The sequence below is a fragment of the Elgaria multicarinata genome, chromosome 7 (genome assembly GCF_023053635.1).
Source record: "Elgaria multicarinata webbii isolate HBS135686 ecotype San Diego chromosome 7, rElgMul1.1.pri, whole genome shotgun sequence".
Classification (NCBI taxonomy): Eukaryota; Metazoa; Chordata; class Lepidosauria; order Squamata; family Anguidae; genus Elgaria; species Elgaria multicarinata.
This window is the reverse complement of record NC_086177.1, coordinates 74,743,128-74,768,946: the sequence shown is the minus strand read 5'-3', so window position 1 is coordinate 74,768,946 and position 25,819 is coordinate 74,743,128. Positions and strand designations below refer to the sequence as shown.

Sequence of the window (25,819 nt, the reverse complement as noted above, 5' to 3'; positions counted from 1 at the left end):
TTGGATTGTGCTATCAATGAAATTTCATTAAAAAACATATTACCAAAATCATAGAAAGAAGTCAAGGTAATACGCATCCCCAAACAGGGCAAAGATCGTTCAAAACCTGAGTAGTATTGAACCATACCATTGCTCAATCTAGTCTTTAAGATCTGTACCAGTATGATAGCAAAGAGGCTGTAGTGAAATTGCAGAAGATCATTGTATTTTGAGGAGTTAGTGGAGCACAGATTTTCACTGCCCATGTCTAGAGTGCTGTTGTGCCTGTTTGTTGAGCTGATGGAAGCGGGAGCAATATAGCCAAAGTTCATTTAATCCTTTGGAGGCTCCCTGATCAAATAGTTAGAGATTTGTATAATTCCAAACTTGGAAGATCTGTTTCTGGTCAATCATAACAAGCTGATACAGTTGGTTTAACAAGATCTAAAAAGATGGGCACAATTAAAAATCTCATGATGTGGACCAATTGATTATTAAAGTGAATGTGGTGCTACTTATCCTTTTTTTTTAAAGATCTCTCTTCAAATGAGTAATACACTGATTAAAACCTACTGGACTCTAATTTTAGAAGAAATTAGTAATGCAACTGTATATGATTTACCACTAAATCTTTTAGTGGTTTTATTCTGTAATATTAATGGAATAGCTTATTAAAGAAGAAAAATAACACAAGGTTCATAAAATTATATATATTATTGAGACAGTGGATAGCGAAAAGTTTTTCTTTCTGTCTCATAATAGCAAGATTTGGAGTTATGCCAAAAGATTCTTCTTCACACTGAACAAATTATTCCAGTTTTTTAGACTATCCAATCAGAGATCTAGAAGGACATATGACCATTACAGTCAATGAAAATAATAATTGATTTTGGAAGGAACTTGACTTTATGTAGGATATTATTGAGAGGGGGGTGTAGAGAAGATGTTCTTTGAAGTACTGTCTAAGAGAGCTCCGGCTATTGGGCGGTATAGAAATGTAATAAATAAATAAATAAGGGATTTTTTTTCATATTTCCTGTATGCCTGATTATCATAGTTTGGTTGGTAGTATTTTAAAGATTCATTGGAATTAAGCCATTTTCCTTAACCTTTTTTCCAATCAGCCACCAGCTACCACCATCAACACACACACACATGCACACTCTCTCATGAAAAAAATCCTGTTGCCTCCTCCAGCTATCTGCTTCAATTCATTCATGCGCTATCCCTAAACACTGCTTTTCTGTTCTTTTCTGTCACAAGTCTTGTTCTTATTGGCTTTGTGGATCTTCCAAGCTGCACATCACTGCTTGCAATCACTTCAGCCTACAAATGTCACATATATGGATTGTGTACAGAAACACAAAAAATATGGATGGCAAATGTTCACCTAATTACACCAAAACCTTCACTGATTTTAGGGGCCATTAGTCTTCTCTATGACCTGGATCACACATAATGCTAACATGTGATTTAACCCATGGTTTGTTGCCCTCCCTAGGGTTTGTCTGGCTGATGATCGAACAAACAGTGGTTTGTTTTCTCAGTGTCTGTGTTGGTTGTTTCCCTCCTTCTTCCCTGAGTTCTTAGAAAGTAGAGGGGTGTTTGTTTTTCAAGAAATGCCATCTCCAATTATTGGGGGAAAAGGGAACTTTCATTAACTTTTGGGTTATCTTAATTGTTGTATGTGTTTTGATTTAGGGAGAATTCTGACTTCCATGAATTAATGTGTACTAATGTTACACTGGATGACTATTAACACTATTGTAATCTATTAATACAAGAGTAGTCTAAGACTTCACTTGGCCATCTCACTGTAACAAACTTGAAGTAATAAAATTGAAAGAGCTACAACTAAACTAAAATATGAGCAAATTTCTCTTGCAGCTGAGTACAGTACAATCCACAGCCCAACAACGCCCATTAAAGATTCAGAAGCAGACAGGTTGCGTCGCAGCTCAGATGGCAAATCACGTGGCCGAGGCAGAAGGAATAATAATCCTTCACCACCACCTGACTCTGACCTGGAGGTATTGTAAATGAAGTTGCTATTTCATTTATTTATTGTCTCACCCAGAGGTATTAGGGAGGGTTACAGGATACCAGGCCAAGAGATGCAAAAAAGCAAATTCTAACATCTTAAAAGCCTCAAAATCAAAGTAAAATTATAAACTCTAGCCAAACTCATTTCACTCCTACTTGCTCCTATACTTTGGTCTTTCTCATGAGGGAATCTTGTTCCCCTGTACAATTACTCAATCATAGCTGCCCTCATCCCTTGCGTCTTAACTAAGGTATCCCTGCAACTCTTCTACTTCTTGCTCTTGGAAGAAATCTATTTCTTGACCAGTCTAATCCATATAAAAGCTGTTATCCCACATCAATGGGCTATCCTTCCACTGACAAGTAGTGTGTGTGATATATATATATATATATATATATATATATATATATATATATAAATTTATTATTTCTAGAGGGGTAGCTGTGTTAGTCTGTTGCAGCAAAAACACCAAAGACTTGGTTCACACACCACAGTGGCAAATCGTGGGTTATTTAACCTATGATTCATGGGGATGCATGCCACCTGTGAGCCACTTCCAGTTTCTGTAATCTATCTACCATCAGTCCAGGTTTGCACATCATGCTCACAACCTCTGATTAAGTTGATCAGAAGTTGTTTACAGAAAATGGAAGAAGCTTACATGCAGTGTGCATTTGGGCAAATTGTGGGTTAATTAATCCAAGATTTGCCACTGTGATGTGTGAACTGGCCCAAAGAGTACTATTCATCAAGTGGTTCAGTTCTTCTGCCTGTTATTTGAATAAGGACAAAGTTGTTGTATTTATTTTTATCATAATACATATGTTAAAAACAATTACAATGATTTCTGTGTTATCACCCAACAATGTTTTGTGAATGAGAATGATTCAGACAATCATCACTGTCTCGAAATGTTTGCATTTAAGTTACCCCTCATAACACAGTTTACTTCTCTCCACCCCCAGCATGAGTATATAGATCAGCCAATTTGAAGTTAAGACTTCATGCATCTGATGAAATTATCACTGTCCAGGAAAACTTATGCCAGAAAACATTTGCTAGTCTTTAATGTACTACAAGACTCCACTAGGATGCTCTTAATTAATTTAAGACAGGGACAAGCAATTTGTAGCCCTTCCGATATTTTGGCCTACAACACTCCAAAATAGAGCAGGTGGATGCAGAGAGCAGAAAGCAATGGGGGAGGGGTGGGGTAGAGTGGGGGACTAGCAATTCTCTGCCAATAGTAGAAATCATTGACATTTGCTCAAAAACACCAGAGGATCACACTGACACCCACCTCCACTCCAAGCCCTCCCAATCCTGTCAGGGGAGTGTAGCACATATACACTTCCTTAATGCTATCAGGAAATATTCCTGATAGCATGGTATTGTGCAGGTGCTAGCCTGTGCATTATCATTTACAAAGGTTGTTGGGGAGAATGTTTTGGCGAATGGGTAGTCAGCAGAAATTGCTCTTAATTGATCCTGCCAGGCAAAGGAACTAAAAGTGCCACGGCATGATCTTAACCAGGGTCCCTTGTCCACTAGGTGAGAATTCACCAGAGGAAGAGGAAAGAAAAGCAAATCCTCTCCTCTATCCCATACCTCTTCCTCTTTTCATTTCCTCATGGTTTCCCAGTTCTATGATTTATGTAAGTGTGAATGTGTTTGAATTTGTATTATTGAAAAATTGATTCACTCAGATTGCACTTTTATATACACCTACCTAGAAATCAACTCCATTGAGTTCATGAGTAGACAATTCTAGGATAATTTTGAGATGTTATATTATTGTAGTGATGTTGTTCTGAGACATATGTTTTTTTTTCTAAAATAGTAAGAAAAGATACCTTTAATATAGTACAACCTTCAAAAGAGATATTCCTCACATGGATATCTATTAAGCATTTTTTTTCTATTTTACTTATCAATTTTATAGAGGGATCCATTGATTTTGTTATCTTTTTACAGAGAGTATTCATTTGGGATTTGGATGAGACAATCATCATTTTCCATTCACTGCTTACAGGATCCTATGCTAACAGATATGGGAGAGTAAGTACCATAACGCTAAATAAAAGCTCTAGATGTGCTTATGTCAAAGAAATCTATAGAATACAGTAGAACTGTATTGAAGTAGAATTGTCTCACAATAGTTGTATTACAGTTTTCAGAGCTTCAGGCACAATAAAAACATAATAGTATACAAGATTATCAATTTATAATCTAATTATCAGTGCAATGCTATCCATGTTTACTCAGAAGTAAGTCTTACTATGTTCAGTGGAGCTTACTCCCTAGTAAGTCAGTATAGGATTGCAGCCCTGACCTATAAGAAACAGAATAAATAACTTTTGATTTATGTATGTCAAAATTATCCTACCATTAAGTAAATCTGCTCATGTGGATATTGATATGAAGAGTTATGATGTGATAAAACACTGCATCTTTAAAATGTGTTTTAGGGTAATCTCTCTGATTCTTAAAATGAAATGCATTTACAAAGGCTAGAAGAATGTTTAAAGTCACAGTAAGGCTTTTCAGTATTTGTGGTTGGCTCGTTTGTGAGTGGAGCAGGAAGCATGGAATAAAGACACAGACACCAGAGCCTGGGATAAACTAGGGCCTCTTTATTTATATAAGGGAACTTTACCTCTCCCTGGATCTGCATGTGAAAGTGCGGGAATCTATTAGATCCTTTCTTCAGGCACCTAGCCTGCCATTATGGGCAAGCCACTCTCCAAAGCCAGGAGTCGGGTAAACCCCGCCCCTCTCTTATGTGACACTTTTAAAGTGTGGGGAGACCGGCCTGTGGCATCCCCACTCAGTGCTGCATAGCTCCAAGTAGATGAGACAGGAAGGTCCCCAAAGGCAAACCATATCCTGACACGAGAACTGCACAGCACCCGAGGAGCAGGACCTCTGGATATGCCAATCACCAAAAGGTGCCAGAGTGCTCACCGTCCCTATTGTAATATTGTGCAAATTCCTGCACACCCCTGTCAGTCCAATCCACCTATTTACCCACCCTTCGTTAATCATAATTCCAGTATGGAGTAGGCAAAAGACCTGTACAAATTCGTGGCAGGTAAAATTCCTACTCAGCACTAGGGCTGTGCTCCGCTTCACATCGGAGCATAGAAGCAATAGCGAGGCGGCCACAAAGGTGGAGATGAAGCGGGTTAGGGGGGGGCTGCAGATTGAGGCGAAGAGGATCAAGACCAAGCGGATCCTTCGCCTCGATCCAGAGCTCAAAAAAAAGGTAAGTGGGGGCTTACCTGGTGCTGCCACAGTCTGTACTGTGTCAGCGGCAGAGCCAGATAAGGGGTCAGAGGGAAGGGGGCTTACCTGCCTCTGTCACAGTCCGGTGGCGGCTTCAACTGAGGCTGAGGCTCAAGCTGGAAGACCAGGCCGCAACCGCGGCCTGCCCTTCTGCTTTGAGCCTCGGCCTCAGGTGAAGTCGCTGCTGGAACGCGAGGGATGCAGGTAAGAAGGGAGGGGGGCCTTACCTGCCGCCGCCACCGCAGTCCGTGCGGCGGCAGTGGCAGAGCCAGGTAAGGGGGCAGGGGGGAAGAGTCTTACCTGACTCTGTCACATCCCGGCAGTGTCTTCAACTGAGCCCGAAGACTCAAACCAGAAGACCTCTTCTGGTTTGAATCCTCGGCCTCAGTTGAAGCAGCCGCCGGACCGCAATGGATGCAGGTAAGGGGGAGGAGGGAGGGGCCCCACCGCCGCCACTGCACAGCTCCGATTCGGAGTCGGAGCTGCAGAGCGGAGCGGACCATAGGCGGATTGACGTGTGGCGGAGCAGGTCCGATCCAGAATTTGTGGATCGTGTGCAGAGCGGATTGGGGGGTCCGTGCACAGCCCTACTCAGCACCCCCTTCAAAGGAAGCGACTGGCTAATCCCATACTAGTTAAAGGGTGGGAGCCAGAAACAAAAGAGGCTCAGCTTCAGTGGGGCTGGCCTTTATAGGCTCTGCCCCAGCCATGGCATGTGTACCTTGCACATCGAACATCCTTCTTCTGCTCCTTCCCACCCACAAAAGCCACCCCCCACCCAAGCTGTTCCAGATGGGCGGGAAGCGAGCTTGTTGTATTTTCAAAATGCGGTTTGTTGTATATTGTATTTCTGATATGAGCTCCTCGGACTATAAGTAAATTTAGTATGTTAGAAGTGTGATTAGGAAATGTGGGTCTTAACTGAGTGAAAGAAACAAAAAGCTTCAAGTGTGCTAGTAAAATGCAACTCAGAACAGTATGAACTCAACCAATCAGATAGCCACTCTGCTAGTGTCATGAGTATCTATTGTGCCTGAGGCTCAATTTTAAAATCCTAAAATTCAATTTAAAAGTAATGCTGGCTTTACAGCTGGTGTCACAGGCTTCCCTTGTGCACTAGGAATCCACAGGCCAAATATCCATTGTTGCTAATATTGCACATGTGCAAACTAGCATATTCATTAAACATTATGCTGGTCACGTGTAACCTTGAATAGATGTGTTTCATTTAGATGCCCAGCATCCAATTTAAATCAAACTTTATTCTGCCATTAGAGAAAAAGGGAAGCTAAGCAACAAAATAAGTTACAATGGGGCAATAAATATGGCATGGATTAAATTTAAAACGCATGTACCTTAGCCTTTTTAAGTCCAATTGCATCATAGATCTATTTTGAACAATTCTGACATGACGGTGACAGCAGTGAAGAAATATTGGTTTGATGCATTATATCCCCATCAGCATGATGAGGACATGGCTTAAGGGAACAGGGCCAGGGTGCACATACCCATCTCCCGTCCATGGTTAGGTTTTCTAAATGCTTGGATAGTTCTTTAGTACAATATAATATACAAAAAAATGGGCTTTATCAAACAGTGTCGACCTGCCAATGGAACACAGCATCTGTTAGTGGAATAGATCCACTCTCCCCTGTAGCCCTCCCCCCTCTCCAAATTTCTGTGTAGGGTTGGGCAATCCTCCAGAGTACATTTCAAAGAACGTTCTGTTGCGTGAGCGGAAGTCCACTCACACCACATTGGATGACACCCAATAACACTACTGATGTTATGGGCACAAGTCACTTGGTTCTCTTGAGATGCACACCGTGACATTTCAGATACCAATCATGAAGGCAGTAGATGTGCTAGCGGGGAGAACAGTTAATATTTTCTCAGTAATAAAATACTGTCATTTGGGTGCTGAGGAAAAGCACTTTCCCTGAAAATGCAAGTACTACCTTGAATAAAGATGTCTGGATCCCCTGTAGCCCTCCCCCCTCTCCAAATTTCTGTGTAGGGTTGGGCAATCCTCCAGAGTACATTTCAAAGAACGTTCTGTTGCGTGAGCGGAAGTCCACTCACACCACATTGGATGACACCCAATAACACTACTGATGTTATGGGCACAAGTCACTTGGTTCTCTTGAGATGCACACCGTGACATTTCAGATACCAATCATGAAGGCAGTAGATGTGCTAGCGGGGAGAACAGTTAACATTTTCTCAGTAACAAAATACTGTCATTTGGGTGCTGAGGAAAAGCACTTTCCCTGAAAATGCAAGTACTACCTTGAATAAAGATGTCTGGATCTCAGGCTACAAATGAGTAACAGCTGTGTAGATATTGTGCTAAAAAAGAAACTGTAGAATCATTGGATATGTTCTTTAAATATATACAAAAGGAGATGCCTTCTGCACATTTGCAGTTATTATTTCACTACTAACAGTGTTAGCAGCTGGTATGCATCACAAGGTGGTTAATGCCAATTGCTTTATAACTGATTCTTTGAAGCTAGAAAAAATACCACTGCATAACATGAAACAGGCAGAGAAAAGTAATAGATGTTTCAGACATAACATCAAGCCATGGTTTGGCACTTCGTGAATGAACAATCATGTAATCACTCCTTCTTTTCCCCATTTTGTTGTGAACCCCTGGTTTTGAATCCTGGTTTTCAGGGTGAAAGCGAACCATAGCTTGCCAGTTCAGATGAAGTAGAAAACCATAGTTTGCTTCAAACCAGGAAGGAATTAGGGAATCATCATGCAAAAGGGTAAAAAAAAATAGAGAGGAGGGGGTAGTATGTAATCCAAAGCTCTTTGACAGCTTGTTCATGTAATGTCAAACTAGAGTTTGGCATTAAGTCTGAACATTCCAATGACATCTGAAATTTTGAAATGCTGATCTGAAAAGTTATTTTCTCTTGGATAAAAAATAATTTCCTGATTTAATTCTAAGAGATCTCGGTATGTGTCTTAATATGGGCTATAATGAGGGGAAAGAAAACAAAAAGCTTCTTTCACAGAAACCTTCACTTGTGGCTTTACAGCTTAGCTGAAAAATAAGCCAAGACATGCACACTAAGTGAACTTTCCGGTTTTTCAACTACTTCTTCCACACATAACAAAGGAAGTTAGCATTTTAAATGACAAGCTGATAGATTTTGAATCCAGACATCTATGTTCAAGACAAGAATATGTCATCTAGCACACTGGTATTTCCCCTTTTAATTAAGCTGAAGGTTTGCACCTCATTGTTACTATACCTTCTGAAACATTCATATTGAACAGCAAATCTTAATAAGTTGTACAATGGGTGGTAGCTTTCTTCAACTTCACATTTTCCCAGTCATTATTTGGAAATTAGGGGTTGTGACTAGCGAGAGGTGTCTCAGATCGTAGCATTTGATTACCTTAACCGTATCTGAATTAGAATTGTAGGCACCATTATACTTGTGTCAACTGTATACAAGGATTTCAACCCCAAGAAATTCAAGATATTTATCCTCTGGATTGTTTGAATCAATGCAGTTTGGTTTGTGAATAGGGAGAATCTAGGACAGCAATGAGAATGTAAGACAAAAAAAGCTCTGCACATAATGAAGCTAAAATTCATATATACATTGCTGTGCAGGACAGTCTATAGTGGGAAACAGAAATTAATGATAATAACAGTGTTCTGCTGGTCAGTGTTGCAGGACAAAAGGGAATAAACTAATTAAACCAATGCAGTTCCATTGACAATATGCTGGATTTGAATTAGGAAACCAGGATTCAAATCCTTCATCACCCATGAACTAGTAGAAACAATTAATATAATAATTCCCTTTCTGGATTAGACCAAAGATTCATGTAACCCAGTAAAGCAGCCAGAAGATGTCTCTGGGAATCTTACCCACAGGGGATGGTGTCAATAACTATCCACAGTTGTTTGTCCACATCCTATTTATTTATTATTTATTAAAACATTTGATAGCTAGAGTGTTGGACTGTAAGTTGGGAATCTGTGTTCGAGTTCCCACTCAGCCATGGAAGCTCACTGGGTGATTTGGGGCCAGTCACAGACTCTCAGACCAATCTACCTCACAGGGTTGTTGTTGTTGTGAGGATAAATGGAGTGGAGGAGGAGAATGTATACCGCCTCGGCTTCTTTGGAGGAAAAACCCACAGGATATAAATGTAATATTGATTTGTATCCCGCACTATATCATTGAGATCTCAGGGCAGTGTACAGATAAAATCAATTCTACAGTATAAAATAATAAATAATGTGCAGAGCTAAAAACATATTAAACCATTAATCAAGCTAGAACCAGTAGAAAATATAAAAGCAATAAAGACAATTAAAACTATCTTTAGGCAAATTTAGCCCTCAAAGGCTTTGATAAAAAGCCATTTTTTTAACTTGGCACTGAAACAAAGTCAGTGTCTGTGCCAGTCAGGCCTCCAAGGGGAGGGTATTCCACAAGCGGGTGCCGCAACAGAGAAAGCCCTCTCCTATGTCCCACCATAATGTATGTCTGGTGTTGGTGGGATGCAGAGGAGGGCTCTCCATTTCCTTCAGCTCAACCAGATGGGCCTAAAGGAAATTTGTTCCTTGATTGGGCCAAACTACATAGCTTGGTGTGCTAAGTCTTAAATAGAAAGCATGGGGATCAGTATTGAGACTATTCCAAAATACTCACCTCATCCTCACTTTTTTGCCTGGTATTGGGAAGCCTATTGCTGTTTTTAGCACAAAACTCATACCTGTTTTGTATGTTGTTGCATTTGTAACATGTGCTTTTGAACCTTAATGGAACAGTTACTTTAATGGAGTTAGTGTGCAAATATCTATCATCTCTCTTCTTTTGGTATCTTTTTCTTCTGTTTCGTTGAGCATGAAGAAAACTGTTAAGGTGTGCAATCTGTGTTTAAAGAAGAGTGGGGTTGGAAACTGCTTTCATATGCAGTTTATTCCAGGGCTCTGTATATGCTTCCCTGATATGCAGCATGGGCTGCTTGTTGTTTCTAGAAAGACACCCTACATATAATCTGAAGACCTCATTTCATTTTGTGGGAAGAGAAATCAAGTTCTCTGATTGAGCAACTCTTGAGAATATGCAACATCAGCTGCAAAGCTGTGCTGTGGACAGCTTCCATTTGCTAGATGTCAGCCTGAACGTTATGAAGAGTTGCATGATCTTTATTTTGAAAATAAAGATCATGCATTTTGTTGTTCCCCGCCTTGATCAAAATGGAGAGGTGGGCAAGAAATAATAATAATAATAATAATAATAATAATAATAATAATAATAATAATAATAATAATAATTTGAAAAGGCTTTAAAATATGACAGCAGGCGACAAGAAAGATAACTAAAGGGGCATCGTATGGTTCTTGATATTATGAATGTCGTGAAGAAAAAGTAATGTATAGACTATGTTTACTGAGAAGCTAGGTTTCACCAAGTTCAGTGTAACTTATTCCCAAGAAATCCATCCATCTTTTGCTTTTTGTTCTTTCACTGGCACATCTAAAGTCAGATGTGCCAGTGCTTAACTGCCTGGAAGTCATTCTCAGACTGTGAACCTCTGCCTATAACCCTGGAGTTTTATGGGCTTAGGAGGTATTTTCATTGGAATTGCAGTTCAGTGGGAAGGATCTAGGCATATGTTCTGTTCACATGAGAGCTTAAAGTATGGGTGGATGAAGGTGTGCAAGCAAGCCTGGCCCAAACGTTCCCGTCCCTACTTGTTCAGTTTCTGACCTTCCTGTGTCTGAATGTCTACTCACATTTGCTTGAATGCAATTCAAATCCTCTGCACAATTGGGATTAGCATTCCCAGCCCTGTGCATTTGAGGTTCTACCTCCCTCCCATAGAGGCCTATATGCATAGGTTTCTCCTATTCAGATGTCCACATTAAAGGTGAGGCGCAGGGAAGCAGCACAACATTGGTGGTGGTGGCCATGCAGGCTCCCTTTCAACTGTGAAGGAATCTGTTGTCTTTGTGGAACCTTCCTGTTAAAGAAATAATAACAATAATAACAACAACAATAATAATTTCTTACCTGCCTCTCCCTCTCGATCAAGGCGGGGTACAACACAAGTAAAAACACCATAAAATACATAAGTATGCCAACTTTTCCAAAGTTATGATTTTTGTATATGTGGTGCTGTAAACTACATATAAAAAACACATTTCAATGGTATATATTCCTTTCTTGCCATTTCCAGTAACAAACAGAAAGCTATAAGAACTCTGACAAGCTACATACCTATTCATCTAATTTTAGGGTGACCATATGGAAAGGAGGACAGGGCTCCTGTATCTTTAACGGTTGTAATGAAAAGGAAATTTCAGCAGGTGTCGTTTGTAAGCATGCAGCACCTGATGAAATTCCCTCTTTGCCACAACAGTTAAAGCTGTACCTGGTCAGTCTAGCTATACTAGAGTGACCAGATATAAAAGAGGGCAGGGCTCCTGCAGCATTCACTGCTGTGATGAAGAGGGAATTTCACCAGGTGCTGCATGCATGCAAACAACACCTGCTGAAATTATGTTTTCAGTACAACTGTTAAAGATACAGGAGCCCTGTCCTACTTTCCATATGGTCACCCTATCTAATTTAGAATAACTATGATTTACTTCAAAAAAAGTTGAAAGAATAAATAAGGTAGAAATAGTTTAAAATGATGCTACATTTTCACAATCAGAATAATCCCTTTCTCATGTTGTTTTATTTAAATGAACTATTAATTAATGTTAATTTTAACTGACCATTAATTAATGTTGAGGTTGAAGATGGCTTAAAGGTTTTTAAAAAGGCAGAACTAAAACATTCAGGTAGAAACTAAATATAACGCAGTGCATATGTTATTATTAATACACAATTTAAAGACATTAGCCGCATGTGTTTGTGGTCAGGGCAGAAGATATAAGTTCATAAAAGTTTTAGAATTAAATCTCAATACTGCACAATGATTTTAAATATTTTGAAACTTGCAACTGTTAGCTTAATTTTGATGAAGTCCAAGTGTCATCAGACGAGCAGTTTATGGCACGCTCAAGACTGGCCACTCATGGTTGTTTGCGGGATATTTTATTTATTTCATTTATTTATTTATTACATTTATATACCGCCCCACTGCCGAAGCTCTCTGGTCGGTTTACAACAGTTAAAAACAGTAAACATTAAAAAAGTATACAAAATTTAAAAAACCATCAGAAACATATAGACAACAATATAAAAACAACGTTATCCATTTAAAACCAACAGTTCTGCGGTTGGTTAAAAACAAACTTAGTATTGTTAAATGCTATTAAATGCCTGGGAGAAAAGTCTTGACCTGGCGCCTGAAAGATAACAGTGTTGGCGTTAGGCGAGCCTCATCTGGGAGATCATTCCACAGTCGGGGGGCCACCACTGAAAAGGCCCTCTACCTTGTTGCCACCCTCCGAGCTTCCCTTTTATTTTAATGATGAAGCATTCTTCCCACACATCTGCTCATTCTGCTCTTTTTTCCCATCACAAAAAGTTCTGGAAAATCCTATTTTTTTGTCTGTAATTAAACTTGCCACCATTTCCTGCTGTGACAGGAGAAGCTGCATGGTTAAAATGCCCACTGAATGGACCATGTGGTCACTGCTTACTTCCTCTTTCTTTCCTGTGTGAGAAAGAGGAAGCTGCTCATTCCTATTATGGGACAGAAGCAATGGTAGGGAAATGTGATTTCCCCCTTGTCTGATGAGGCTCTCAGATTCCTGAAGCAACACTAAATATAACATCAAAATCAGATGTGTAATAATACTTTTAGAGACAACTAAAAGGCTTTATTTGATATCTTGTGTTTCTCTAATGTTTTATTTTTAAAAGAAATATATTCTATATTGATTCTTAGCTTGTTGAAATTTTTATCAACTTTTTTGAAAGAACTTTTTCCCCTGTTGCCTTCCCCCCTCTAATTGAATTAACATAGCACAGTTGATTAACCATTTTGAAAAGCTGTCTGATTATAAAATTAACTGGAACAAGAAAGAGATTAAGACGAGGTTTCCCTGCCCAGTCATCTGATAATTGATATTGATATTTTAAAAAGACTGCCACTTCCTATTCATTAAAATGCTTTGACAAAATAGACATCTTCGGGAAAGTTTTACAGGGACCTAATAAAGCATAAAACAAGATTTTAAAAATGCAGCTTTCTCTAGGCAAAGATGGCTTCCATCTATCAGTCATATGTGTTTATCATGGACACATCTAGAACTTGCAACTGACTTCATATTCACAATTAAATTAGACTTGCATGTCTTAAATCATCCAACAATATATAGTTCCATCATCATAGTGGTCAGAAAGGCCTGGTTCCCTGTTTCAGTTATTTCATTTCAATCCATATAAACTTCTCTAACCTTTTTTCATCTGCAAATTTGCAGTGAATGTATGTCAACAGATACAATTATGCATATTCAAAAATTCTGGTCCTGATGTGTTTACTGCTTCTGAACCTCTAAACAATCCTGTACCCACTTACCTGGAAGTAAGCCCCATTCAACTTCTGTTTACTGTAGGATTGCACTGTAAGTTTTTTGTCCTTTCTCTTAAGACTAGCTATAGAATGTCATCAGATGGGTAGATTTTTATGTTTCCCTACCATTGCTATGCCCTCTTCCTGCTGTCCTATAATAGTGACGATCTCTTTGCAAGGAGAGAGAAAGAGGAAGCAGCAACAACCACGTGGCCTATTCAGGGACTGTTTTTATCACGCTGCTTTTCCTGCACACAGCAGGAAATGGCGTCACATTCTGGTTTTTTAAAAGGAGATGGATTAAAAGGAATCTATTTTGCAATGGAAAAACAAATGGAAGGAGTGGGATGTGCCCGGGAGGCGAATGTCGTAGTCTAAAGGATGCGCGAACACCCATAAGTGGGTAGTAGGGAGCGTGTGATAAAACACTCGTCTGATGACGCTCTTAGTCTTACGAAGTTCATTTTAGATCGTTTCAAACCTAATATGAACTATTAAAGAACTAATTGGGTTCAGACTTTGGGAAACAACATTATGCAATTACCTCCTCATCTCTTGAGCTTTGATTTATGCGTATTCAACCAAAACTACATTTCATTCTCATTTTTGACACAGGCAAATGATGGATCTCTTAATTCATAAGTGGTTCCAGTGCATATGAAATATCTTATTACTGGATTCTTTTGGAAAGATGGCAGTGATAGAAATAATTTTAGTCTTATTGCTAGAGTTCTCATTTACTTGCATCCTTCTGGGATACCTATCTGCAATCTAGAAGGTCCCCAAATCTTCTATAATCTTGATTGCCAGAGTATTAACTTGTAGAAAAGCATATTATTTCACATTTCTGGAAATCACATAATGCACCTGTAAGGGAAAAGATTGAAAACTTCTTACATTTATTTGTTTATTCATTTAAAATATTTATATCCTGCCTTTCCATCTATCACAATCCACAATGTGGCTTAACTATAATGCACACAAAAGTTAATTAAACAATAATTATATGTGAGTGGTAAAACCACAACATCAGTAGCAGTCGTCAGTTATTCCAAATGCTCTTTGCAATGACAAAGTTCTAACTTACTATCTGAACCTCAGCAGTGAGGGATTAAACCATCACTTCCCATGCACAATGGTCCTGAGCTAGATCAGGGCTACTGCACACTTAATTTTTTAGTAAATAAAAGGAGGAAAGGGAGCTACATGCTATGAAATTAACCTAATGTGTCATTTGATCCTGTAAGATGGAAGAATATAAAATATACAGTTCCCCCCCCCCATTCACTTTTCAGTGTAGGCTTATGGGTGAAGAGGATTTCTCACACTGTTGAGTAAAGGATGCACTTATTTATAACATTTATGAATTGCTTCCTTGTTATAAACACAAATACTATTTTCAACAAGGCAATCCCATTTAACATAACAATTAAAAGCATGATGCTGCACGTCTACTCAGAAGTAAGTATCGAGTTCAATAGGACTTACACCCAGGTAAGTGTTTATAGGTTTATAAATATAGCTACTTATCTTGAAGTAAGTTTCACTGAACTCCGTAGGATTTACTTCTGAGTAGACATGTATAGGATTGCACTGAGGAACACATAAAACTAACTGAGAATAACAGCAAAAGTTAAAATAAAAAATGATAAACAATAAAATGACACTACTGAAGGCTAGCTGAAATTTTAAAAGCTTTAGGGTGCAATTCTATACAAGTTTAGCCAGAAAAGGCCGTACAACTTCCAGCATTCCTGGCATGGCTGGCTGGGAAACGCTAGAAGTTGTAGGACCTTATTCTGGCTAAACATGCATAGGATTGCACTCTTAATCTTATTTCTAAAATTCCCTAATGCAATGGTCTCACAGAATTGGGGAATTGCGTGTGTAATTATTTTGGATTGATTGAGGTGGAGTACAAGGATATACAGTAGTAATCTTGTGCAAGTGTAACTCTATAACTGGGTCCATTATTAAATCACTCCATCCCAGCCTTCTAGAGGTGTACCGCCCAGTTTCTACAACTATCCAGTTTCTACAACTACAACTCTCCCTGACAAGGCTCGCCTGGCACCAACGCTGCTATCTTTCCGGCGCCAGGATAAGACTTTCCTCTTTGCCCAGGCATATGGCAATCACCCACATGTTTAGTTTTTTAACGGTTTTTAATGCTTTATGTGTGTATGTTCTGTGTTTTAGAGTTTTAAATTTTGTATACTTGTTTTCATCTCAATTTTAGAATTTCTGTAAACCGCCCAGAGAGCCCTGGCTATGGGAGCGGTATATTAGTGTAATAAATAAATAAATAAATAAATAAATAAATAAACTAAAGCCTCCAATCCCACAGTGTTTAATTGAGTTGATAAATGGTGAGATTTGCTGGTCTGGAAGATAGTACTCTAGCATCAAAGAATATTACCTAATGATCACAAAACAAACAATAAAAGTTGATATCCATGATGAACATAACTACTGGTACAAAAAGTGTCTTGTCTTGGTGTTACTTGATCCCTTTAACTACCTTTTCTTATCGTCCCATAGTTCCTTTTACCTAGCTTTCCTGTCATTCAAATTGTACTGTATTAGTAGCTCCTTCAGTATTTTCATTTGGGATATTCTCATGCCCTGCCCCAGCCTGTGCCTGGATATTTTCTGTCTCTTTTGAGGCAGGCACATTGGGTTCTACTTGCATGAAGTAGTATCTTCAGTATGTGTCTGAGGCTCACTACTTGCTTTTAGAAGTAGTTGCGGATATCTATAGCTAAACAAATAGGAATAGCTCTCCTTTGTTTTCTCTCTCTAGCAACTTTATATAGAAAACTTTTGTGCCTTTCGTTCAGCCTTCAACCAATCAAAACAGTAGCACTAACTTTTTGTTTCCCCAAAGAAAGGATTTTCGCTACCTGTTTTCTGGGAACCTTGTCAGTACTTTTGATTCCTGTTCTTGTCTGCCGCCACCCCACTTACAGCTCAAAAAGAAGGGCCTGGCCTGGCCCAGCAGCACCCACAAACTCCTCACCTGATCTCAAAAAGGCACTACAACTCCTTTGTTTATATGATCATTGTATTTGTATTTCTAAATGTTGTAACATTTGCAGAAGCAGTATCATTAGATCAGAACAGGCAGCATTCATCTGAGCTGCCTGCTGGCCCAGGAAGGCTCTCCTCCAGAAAAATGTAGTGAGTCCAGTCTGGCAGCTACTCTAACAGGTGTGTGCTGAGAGATCACACTAAGCCTCTTATTGACTAGCTGGATGTGCATGTATTTATTTTTACACTAAAATAAATACATTTAGGATTTTGGGCATAGGCGTGCGCAGCACATTTCATTAGGGTGAGCATCCAGGGATTTTTTTTAAAAAAAGATGAACATTTATTCTTGCCCAGCTGGTACGGCTTATGCGAGGGTCATCTTTGCTGGCGGGAAGGACCCAGATAGATACTGCACATGTGTCTTGCTCATATGCAACCTTGGATGTGGGCAGGGCCAAGACTATAAAGGCTGGCCGCCGTGTGGTTCTTGACTTCTTTCTGTTTCTGGCTGAGAAGAGACCTCAGCGGAATGATAGAGAGAGTGTATGGACATGAGGTTTTTGGCTCAATGACCACACACTAACTCATCAGTAGTGTTGAGTATCTGGGGCTCAGAGGCCTTGCTCCCAGCCCAACGGTTTGGTACCCTCGCGGTCCCTTGGGTGCCAGCTTCACTTTGCCCAGGATTTGCTTTTGCCATTTCATTAGATCAGAACAGGGATGGTGAGCACTCTGGCGCCTTTATGGAGATTGGCAATCCAGAGGTCCTGCTCCTCAGGGGATGTGCAGCTCTCGTGTCAGTATATGATTTGCTTTTGGGGACCTTCCTGTCTCATCTACTTGGAGCGGTACAGCACTGGATGGAGGTGATGCAGGCCAGTCCCCACCACCACCACCATACAATGAAAATGTAGCTTGAAAAAGGGGCTGGGTTTACCCGACCCCTGTGTTCAACAGACTGGCTCATCCTTATTGGTAGGCTAGTTGCCTGGAGTAATACCTATTAAGATTCCTGTACTTTCACATGCTGATCCAGGGAGGGGAGAATTTTCCTGTTTAAATAAAGAGACCCTATTTTATCCCAAGTTATGGTGTCTATGTCTTTATTTCTTGAGTTCATTCTCCACTCGCAAAGCCTGTGCTGTTCCACTTAACCCTTCCCTATGATACATATTACAGTAATACATTTTTTATTTGATCAGGAGCTTTAGATCTTTGGTTTTATATGTTTCATTCTTGTCTGGCTCTTTACACTACTTCAGCTCTTGTTTTTTATTTCGAGAAGAGTAGCCATGTATGCTTGTTTATTTCACTTTTTTTGTTTGTTTATTTAGAATTTTGTACCCTGCTTTTCTTTATAAACACACTGAAAGCCACTTACAGCTAAAACACATGAGAAAGAGAATTTTGGTTGTTAATTTTTTGTTGTTTGGTGTTTTTTTATGATTCTAAATTGCCTTGAGGGCACCTACCAGTTGGGTAAATAAATAAATCCATACATGCATACAAAATAGTTGTATTTTGTTTTAATATGTAAAATTGTATGTTTAGACAGATGCTTTGTGAAATTATTGCCCAAAGAGTGCAATATAAATCTTCTAAATAAATAAATCTAGTTTATGTTTTAGTTTTAATTTATAATCTATTCTGTCAATATCATGTTTTCTTGTTCATGACCTTGAGAAATATTTTGAAGTGATAAATTGCAAATCACATGAATATAATAGGGCCCTGTTGTAATTCATAGATTAAAAATGCATATTAAACACAAACATCTGCATTGTATTTGGTAACTACACTCATGAATACATTCTGAGTTTACTAGATCAGTCAGAAGTAACATGTTACAGTAATTCATGTAGAGCAATTAAAGTGTGCTGTACATTAATAAAAAGCTATAGGTTTCTTCTCTGTGTGGGTGGGCTATTGTTGAATAATAAGTATTTTATTAGAGTCCTTAAATGTAGTGTGTGTTATTACCAGAGCTAAGTTGTAGAATGCAATTCTAGATATTTTCCCCAGAACTGATCTCAAATAGTAGGGAAAACATCTCTTCTCAAGTATTATTATTATTATTATTATTATTATTATTATTATTATTTATATAGCACCATCAATGTACATGGTGCTGTACAGAGTAAAACAGTAAATAGCAAGACTCTGCCGCATAGGCTTACAATCTACCTCGGACGCTGCACAGGTCAGAGTAAAGCATACTGGTCTAGATGGAGCAATGGTTTGATACATTCTAAGGAAACATCTTATTTCTATTCACTGGGGAACTGCAAAGCTGTTCTCCAGTGATGGCTTATTTCCCCCTAAACTGAGGAGATGCTTCAGATCCTTCCTGGAAATAGGCTCATCCTCAATAAATAACTTCAACACCTCCATCCCATATACCCCAAACCACTCCGCTCCACATTATTCCACATCCAAAGTGCCAGCTAAAGAGTATTTCATCACATGCCGAGTAGTTCCACCTTAAATCCAATCCAATCGGCTGCAGCTAGAGAGCAGTATCCAACAGTGTCATTCCACAAACTCAAATAGCACTAGCAGAGGTCTGCTAAATCTTTCCGCTGAGCAAGCAATTGCACAAGTGGAACGTGTAACAGATTGCACAAATGGGTTTCACAACGGGATGCACAACCACACTTGTTCAAATGTAACTTTAGTTGGATTCTTCTTTTGTGCATAGTTCAGAACCTAGTTTCCACTAGCGCAACATCATTTTAACTAATGGAATGACACAGTTGGATACTGCCCAGAGTTGCCAACTTCTGGGTTTTCTGGGAACAGTTGTTGTTGTTGTTGTTGTTGTTGTTTTTAGTGCAGAATTCTAGCATTCCTTTCTCTATTTTACTGAACTATTGTTTTCTCTCTTTTTTTTATTTGAGGACCCACCTACTTCTGTTTCACTGGGACTGAGGATGGAGGAGATGATTTTCAACTTGGCAGATACACATCTATTCTTTAATGATTTAGAAGTAAGTAATTTTTGTTTTAACCAGATATAGAAATTTGTTAAATGATTGGTATCATTTCATAAGCTATTAAGTGGTTCACAGAGCATTTCTAAAGCCAGGACTACTAGATGTGGCGAAAGTGCTTCTCCGCTGATGGAGAGAACTTCTCACTGGCAGGATGATACTTCTGTCCCCAGGTACACCCATGAAAAGCTGTGCAGGTGTGGGTTACCTAAAATGGGTTGAGCCCACAAACTACACCTACCTGAATTTCCTGTAGTAATTTTTTGTTTGTTTTTGCCATGGTGTCAATGGCAGGGAAAATTAAGGGTGGGGAAACACAGAGTGAGGAAAGGGGTAAACAGTGCCCCTCTCATCTCCTGCCCTGGCCCCAGTGAGATAACTGGGGCTAGAAAGTGGCAGTTGCTCCTCCATAGGGTCATTCCCCTCATCTTAGGATTGCTCTGCAAATTGGTTTAACCATCTGAAAATGCTAGTGTTTTATATATTGCTGTATGAATATATACACTCACACAAATCTCAATTGCCGTTTGTTACTTCCAGGTTTATTGCTTATAATAGCTGAACAAGTTGTTGAGAGTTTTTTTGCTTGTTGTGGTTTTATTTACAATTATTCAGGTGTTATAAATTTGATGAATGTGCACAAGTTTAAACATGTGCAGGGTATTGAATATTAAACCATGCCACTTCCTTAATGATCACTTATATATGTAGTTTTCTCACTTACGAGCCAGTGAGAAAGCATTGCATCTGAATCTAAAGGAAATGCGAATATTGCATAGGCTGTCAGTTGTGCTGACAGTGGCTTATTGCACTGAGTGTGTGCCTTCTTCAGCCTGTTACGCTGTTCTTGTTAATCATGCATCTCTTGTGTGGTGTATTGTGTTGTGAAGACTTGAGACCAATTCATAGATTTTCAGTTGTTGTTGATGGTGGTGGTAGTTTTAGGTGACACAATAGATCTACATATGTGAGTAATGAAATGTGATCTGGGAACTGGCTGATCACAGCAGCAGCAACTTCTGAGAGCAGGAGGGTCAAAATATGCTTCAGTACTGCTGTAGTATTCCATAGGTACTGGCTCTCATTTGTTATGTTAACCACACAAGTAGGTTTCTTGTATGAGCTGAAAAAGAAGAAAATTGCAGGCAGTTATAATGTGTGAATCAGCCTTCATAGAAACGTGGCAAGGATTCTCTCATGCCATGCAGTTTTTAGTGCAAATACTTTTGTGAATTCATCTTTTAAAATCTCTCTGGATTATGAAGAACAGCTTCCAGTAGAATACTTGCCTATTTCAACTTTCAATGGAACAGGCAATTTATGTTGTTATTTTCATAAGAAGAAGAACATAATAATATAAAAAACAGTCAAGTTTTGCTTCCATTGTAATAAGACGGCTGTTTATTTAAAACCAAACCATTAAATAAGCTTGTGGCAGGACTGCCAACAGGCATTAATCATCACATTGTTGTTTTGTTAGAATTTATAAATGTATGTTTTTCCAGACAGGCAAAAGAATCCAAAAGATTCAAATACAACTTTTGCTGATCAAAGTTAATTGGCAGCAATTGGCCTTTAAATATTTCCTGATGTTTCCTTTTCTCCAAAATCAAGCAAAATACACCTTATTTAATAGATGAGCCAATATCATTTGAAAAATGCTAGTGTGTGACGAACCTTAAATGTGGTTTCTCAAACATCTGTCCTATATTTTGAATTCTTTTCATCTATGAAGAAACTACTCACAGATGAATTGGCAACTTAAGAATGTAATAAAATTATTGAAATGTGCTTTATTTTTTCTTCCATTCCTTAGTGAAGTATTTATTTTTTTCATATTTAAAATACAAGGTTTTATACATTTGCAAGTGTTTTCAATAAGGCAACTTAATGTTACAGACATTTATTGTTTTGGTACAAATAGTGTCTTTACTGGATAACATTCACTGGATTCTTCTTCAGCCAAAGGAGAAAATAACAAGCCTTCTTATTCAAAGTATAAAAAAGTAGTATCACATCTTGATCCTATGTACAATACTTCATTTGTTTTACTCAGTCATAAACACACATGGATACATATATAAGGTCTTGCAACCACATGCAACTACAATTGATTTTAATAGAAATTGACCATAAGGTTAGTAGTTGTGACAAAACACTGCCAATGTGTGCGAATCATTCTGTGTACCAAGCAGGGCTTTTGAAAATCTTACTTCACATAGCAAACTAATTTTGAAAGATGGTGACATTTCAAAAGTAGTTTCTGATTTTGGGGCTGTCTTCACAGCACTGACTTGGTGCTGCTCCGCTGCCAAACCCCAGGGTATCACTGGTGCAGAGTGGTGGTGAATAATCCCCACTGGGGGAGGCAGCATGGGCTTTCCAGCAGCCATTACGATAACTGGGCCCACCAGACCAATGGGAGGTCACCTTCTGCCCAAAACACCCCTGGAGCAGTGCTGGAGCAAGGACAGACAACGGAAGAGCCATGCTGACCTCATTCAGTCAGAAAAAGTCAGGATAGGTCCCCGACTTTTCTGCTGCTGATCTTCAGCTCTTTGCTCTGGGGTGGCTCCAAATCAGCGGCTGCATCGCATAACTGACACAGCATGGACTGAGAGCCATCCTGGGACCCCACAGCATATAGACAGCCCCATTGACCCTGTTCATATGAGACACTAAGCCGCGGTGGTTAAGCATTTTGAGCTAAACATTATGGCTTAGGGTGCCATGAAAAGGCTGTGAAAGGTTAAAGTATTTTAGAATTTTTTAGTTTTGAAAATGATGAGTAAGAGGAGACTTGACTGGGTTTTAAAAATCGTGCATGGTTTTGAGAAAGTGGATAGAGAGACATTTTTATCCAGGGTCATCTATGAAAGCTGACTGGCAAGAGATTCAGGACAGACAAAAAGAAACAGTTCTTCACACAGTACATAGTTAACCTATAGAATTCACTACCGATGAGGTGACGGCCACTGATTTAGATGGCTTTAAAGGGGGTTAGACAAATTCATGGAAGATAAGGTTATGAATGGCTACTAATCATGATGACTAAATGCAACCTCTTGGTTCAGAAGCAGTATGCCCATGATTACCAGTTGCTCGGGAACACAAGTGTGACAGTGCTATAGCCCTTATGTCCTACATGTGGGTTTCCTAGAGGCATCTGTTTGGCCACTGTGTGAAACACAGTAGAATAGATAGGCCTTTGATCTGTTCCATTTTAAACCAATCTTACTGTTGTAGCTCAGGGCCTTATTATCACCTTTTTCAAAATTCAGAGCATGAATAGGAAGGAGAAATAATTTCTGTACTCCATCTATGAGGTAGGTCATAGTCTACTGAAATTAAGGGCCTTGCTAGACCTACCTGGGAATCCGTGCTGGAGGAGGGGTAAATGCAGGCTATCCCGCAGAGGCCCCACCCCTCACGGTCCACACGTCCTGCGGCTCATCCTGGCTCTGGAGGGGGGTCGGTGCGGGAAGTTGTTGCAGGTGTGGCTGCATTTCCGGGATTTCTTTTTCTTCCATTGTGCGATTTGCGCAAGTGCGAAAGACCGCAATCCATGGTGGGTTGGCGGTGGCCACACACTTTTGCATTCATTCGTGCGCAAAGCAGTGCGGTTGTTTTTTTAAAAAAAAGAGCTGGCGCCACGCCACTCTCACAGCTGCTACTAATGGTGGAGTAGCTCCGGGCAAAACCACTGGCCACTCCCCTTAGCATGCCTTCTGCCTGACCGCTGACCTTGCAGGGAACCGCGCTGACGTCATATCTCGCCACACCTCCGCCGCCCACATCAGCATTAGCGTGCACAGGCAGGAAATACCAGGCTTAAAGGGGTTTCGGAAAAACCACCACAACAGAGGTTTCATCTCACAATGAGCACGGAGGGTGGTGAACGTCATGTGGCCCTCTAACGACGACGCTGGTATGTATCGCGCAATAAAGCCCCATCTAGCAAGGCCCTAAGAAAAAGGTGAACTGAAACTTCATTAAAATTCCACCCCAATTTTCAAAATAGCTTGGGCATAAACAAGGGACTGTTGAAAATGGCAGCCTTGTTTGGCATTCTCCCTCTCTATAATGTGTAGCAAAATTTACACAATATTTGGATATTATCATGCTGTGTATTTCCTCATTAGATATGCTCCTCATCATTGGCTTTCACTGACCACAGGCAGGGCAACTTATTTATAGCCAGAAAGAGGGAGAAAGCGTCATTGGATTTTTTGCTTTCTGTGACCGTTGTTTTTAAAAAATAGAATTGTGTTCTTTGCAAACATTTTTACTAGTCTCGTCACATTTATATCAGTTGTATTGGGATGGAAGTGAAATCAGTATTGTAGGTCGTTGTTTTGGGATATTATCTTTTTTTGTTTTCATTAGTTATAGTAATTGTTTAATTCAGAAACTTGCTCTGAACTATAGCATAGAAAGAGAAGAACATATTATTTCAGAACATACGTGATTTTTTTTTAATTTGCACTACATTGCCCACAGCAAAATAGGCTCCAGGGGAAGAAAACATTACATCTAGTAGCATCATTATAAATACCTGAACAGACAAGGTGTTTAATTCAAATGAAAAGTGTATTTCAGCTTTTTGAACATGTAAACATTTTTTCTGCTTACAAGCGTACCTGTGTTTCCTGCTTCTTGCTGAGTTAAGACAACATTCTTTATTAGAGTATTTTGGCACATCTGGTCTCAGGCAGAACCAGGAAGTGTAGAGGCATGAAAAAATGTAAAACAATGGAAAGGAAGTTATCTGAGCCTCTCAAAACTCTTAAACAGTTTTGTTTCCACTCTGCATTGAGTTCTAGGGAAAGCTCTGCGGTGCTTTTGATTTAATCGGCACTGGATGAACCTGCGTTAGTTCAGTGGTGATGAATTTCTCTCTTGGCCCTCCCTGCCTCCTGCCACCCACTGTTCTGCTCTGGAGACAGACCAGTGGTAAGGTCATGTACGTTTCTTTCTTTATAGATCAAAGTGGACAATGAGCAGCAATGAATAAACACTGTGGCTGCTGTGGTGTTTTCAGCATCAGCTTATTAGGCTGCCTGAAAGCACTGAATTATGTATGGGCTGGCAATACAATATATCTGACCTTTTGGTTTGTCAACTGCATTGTGCAAGAGCAATATCTATCCATATACATCCATGTTGGCTTTAGCTGAGAATTCATCACTTCTGTTAGGCATTTCTACTTGGTACAGCATGACCAGAAATGTTTCCTTACAACTAATTCTTCTTACCTAGCATTATTTTCTTTCCTTCCTGCATATTTTCACCTAACATGATGTAAATTCTTGAGGAATCTTCACCAGTGATTTGTTATATGGCCTAGGGATGTGTGGAAATAGCACTTAGGATAAAAACTAGTACTGTACCAAAACCCCACATGTCTTTTCACAACCTCTTTTTTTCCTACGAAAGAGGTAGTTGTTGTTATTCTTGTTGTTATTCTTGTTGTTATTATTAACAACAAGGCAAAACCAAAATGCTTCTCTTAGCTTTCAGGCACTGAGCAAACAGCTGCCCTGGAAAGCCCCAAGGGAGGGGGTCCTGGATAAATTTCTAGGGGCTTTCCAAGAAGCTGAAGCAGCCAGAGAGGCTGTGGGGACAGAACAGGGCGAAAAGAAAGAGCACATATGATGCACTCTTATCCACCTCTTACACTAAGATAACCACTAAAACCCTGAACTCTGAGAAATTTCTCAAATTCTCACGCCTTCCCACAGTTTTTGGGCACAGTTTCTTTACACACACACACACACACACCAAATAAATAGTCAAAAATAAATAGGTCAAAAATCCTGTGCTTCGGTTTAACTGACCTTCTGATTATTGAGCTAATACAGTCTATGCATAACCAAGGCCAGATATACACCAAGCATGATATAACACCTTGAAAACAGTTTGAAAACTGTACATGGAGTGTGTCACAGGCCCAACAGTTGTCAATACTGTTATAAAC

The 25,819-nt window shown here is 39.4% G+C and overlaps 1 protein-coding gene across 8 annotated transcripts in view; it reads left to right on the top strand.

The window, feature by feature from the left end:
- The window catches only part of EYA1 (EYA transcriptional coactivator and phosphatase 1), a 114,338-nt gene that overhangs the window by 45,379 nt on the left and 43,140 nt on the right, over positions 1-25,819 (top strand). For all 8 annotated transcript variants that reach the window (XM_063130838.1, XM_063130836.1, XM_063130837.1 and 5 more), the window contains 3 exons: positions 1,867-2,009; positions 3,998-4,081; positions 19,750-19,839. In XM_063130838.1, coding sequence (XP_062986908.1) covers positions 1,867-2,009; positions 3,998-4,081; positions 19,750-19,839 — 317 coding nt within the window. The remainder of the gene's footprint in view (positions 1-1,866; positions 2,010-3,997; positions 4,082-19,749; positions 19,840-25,819) is intronic.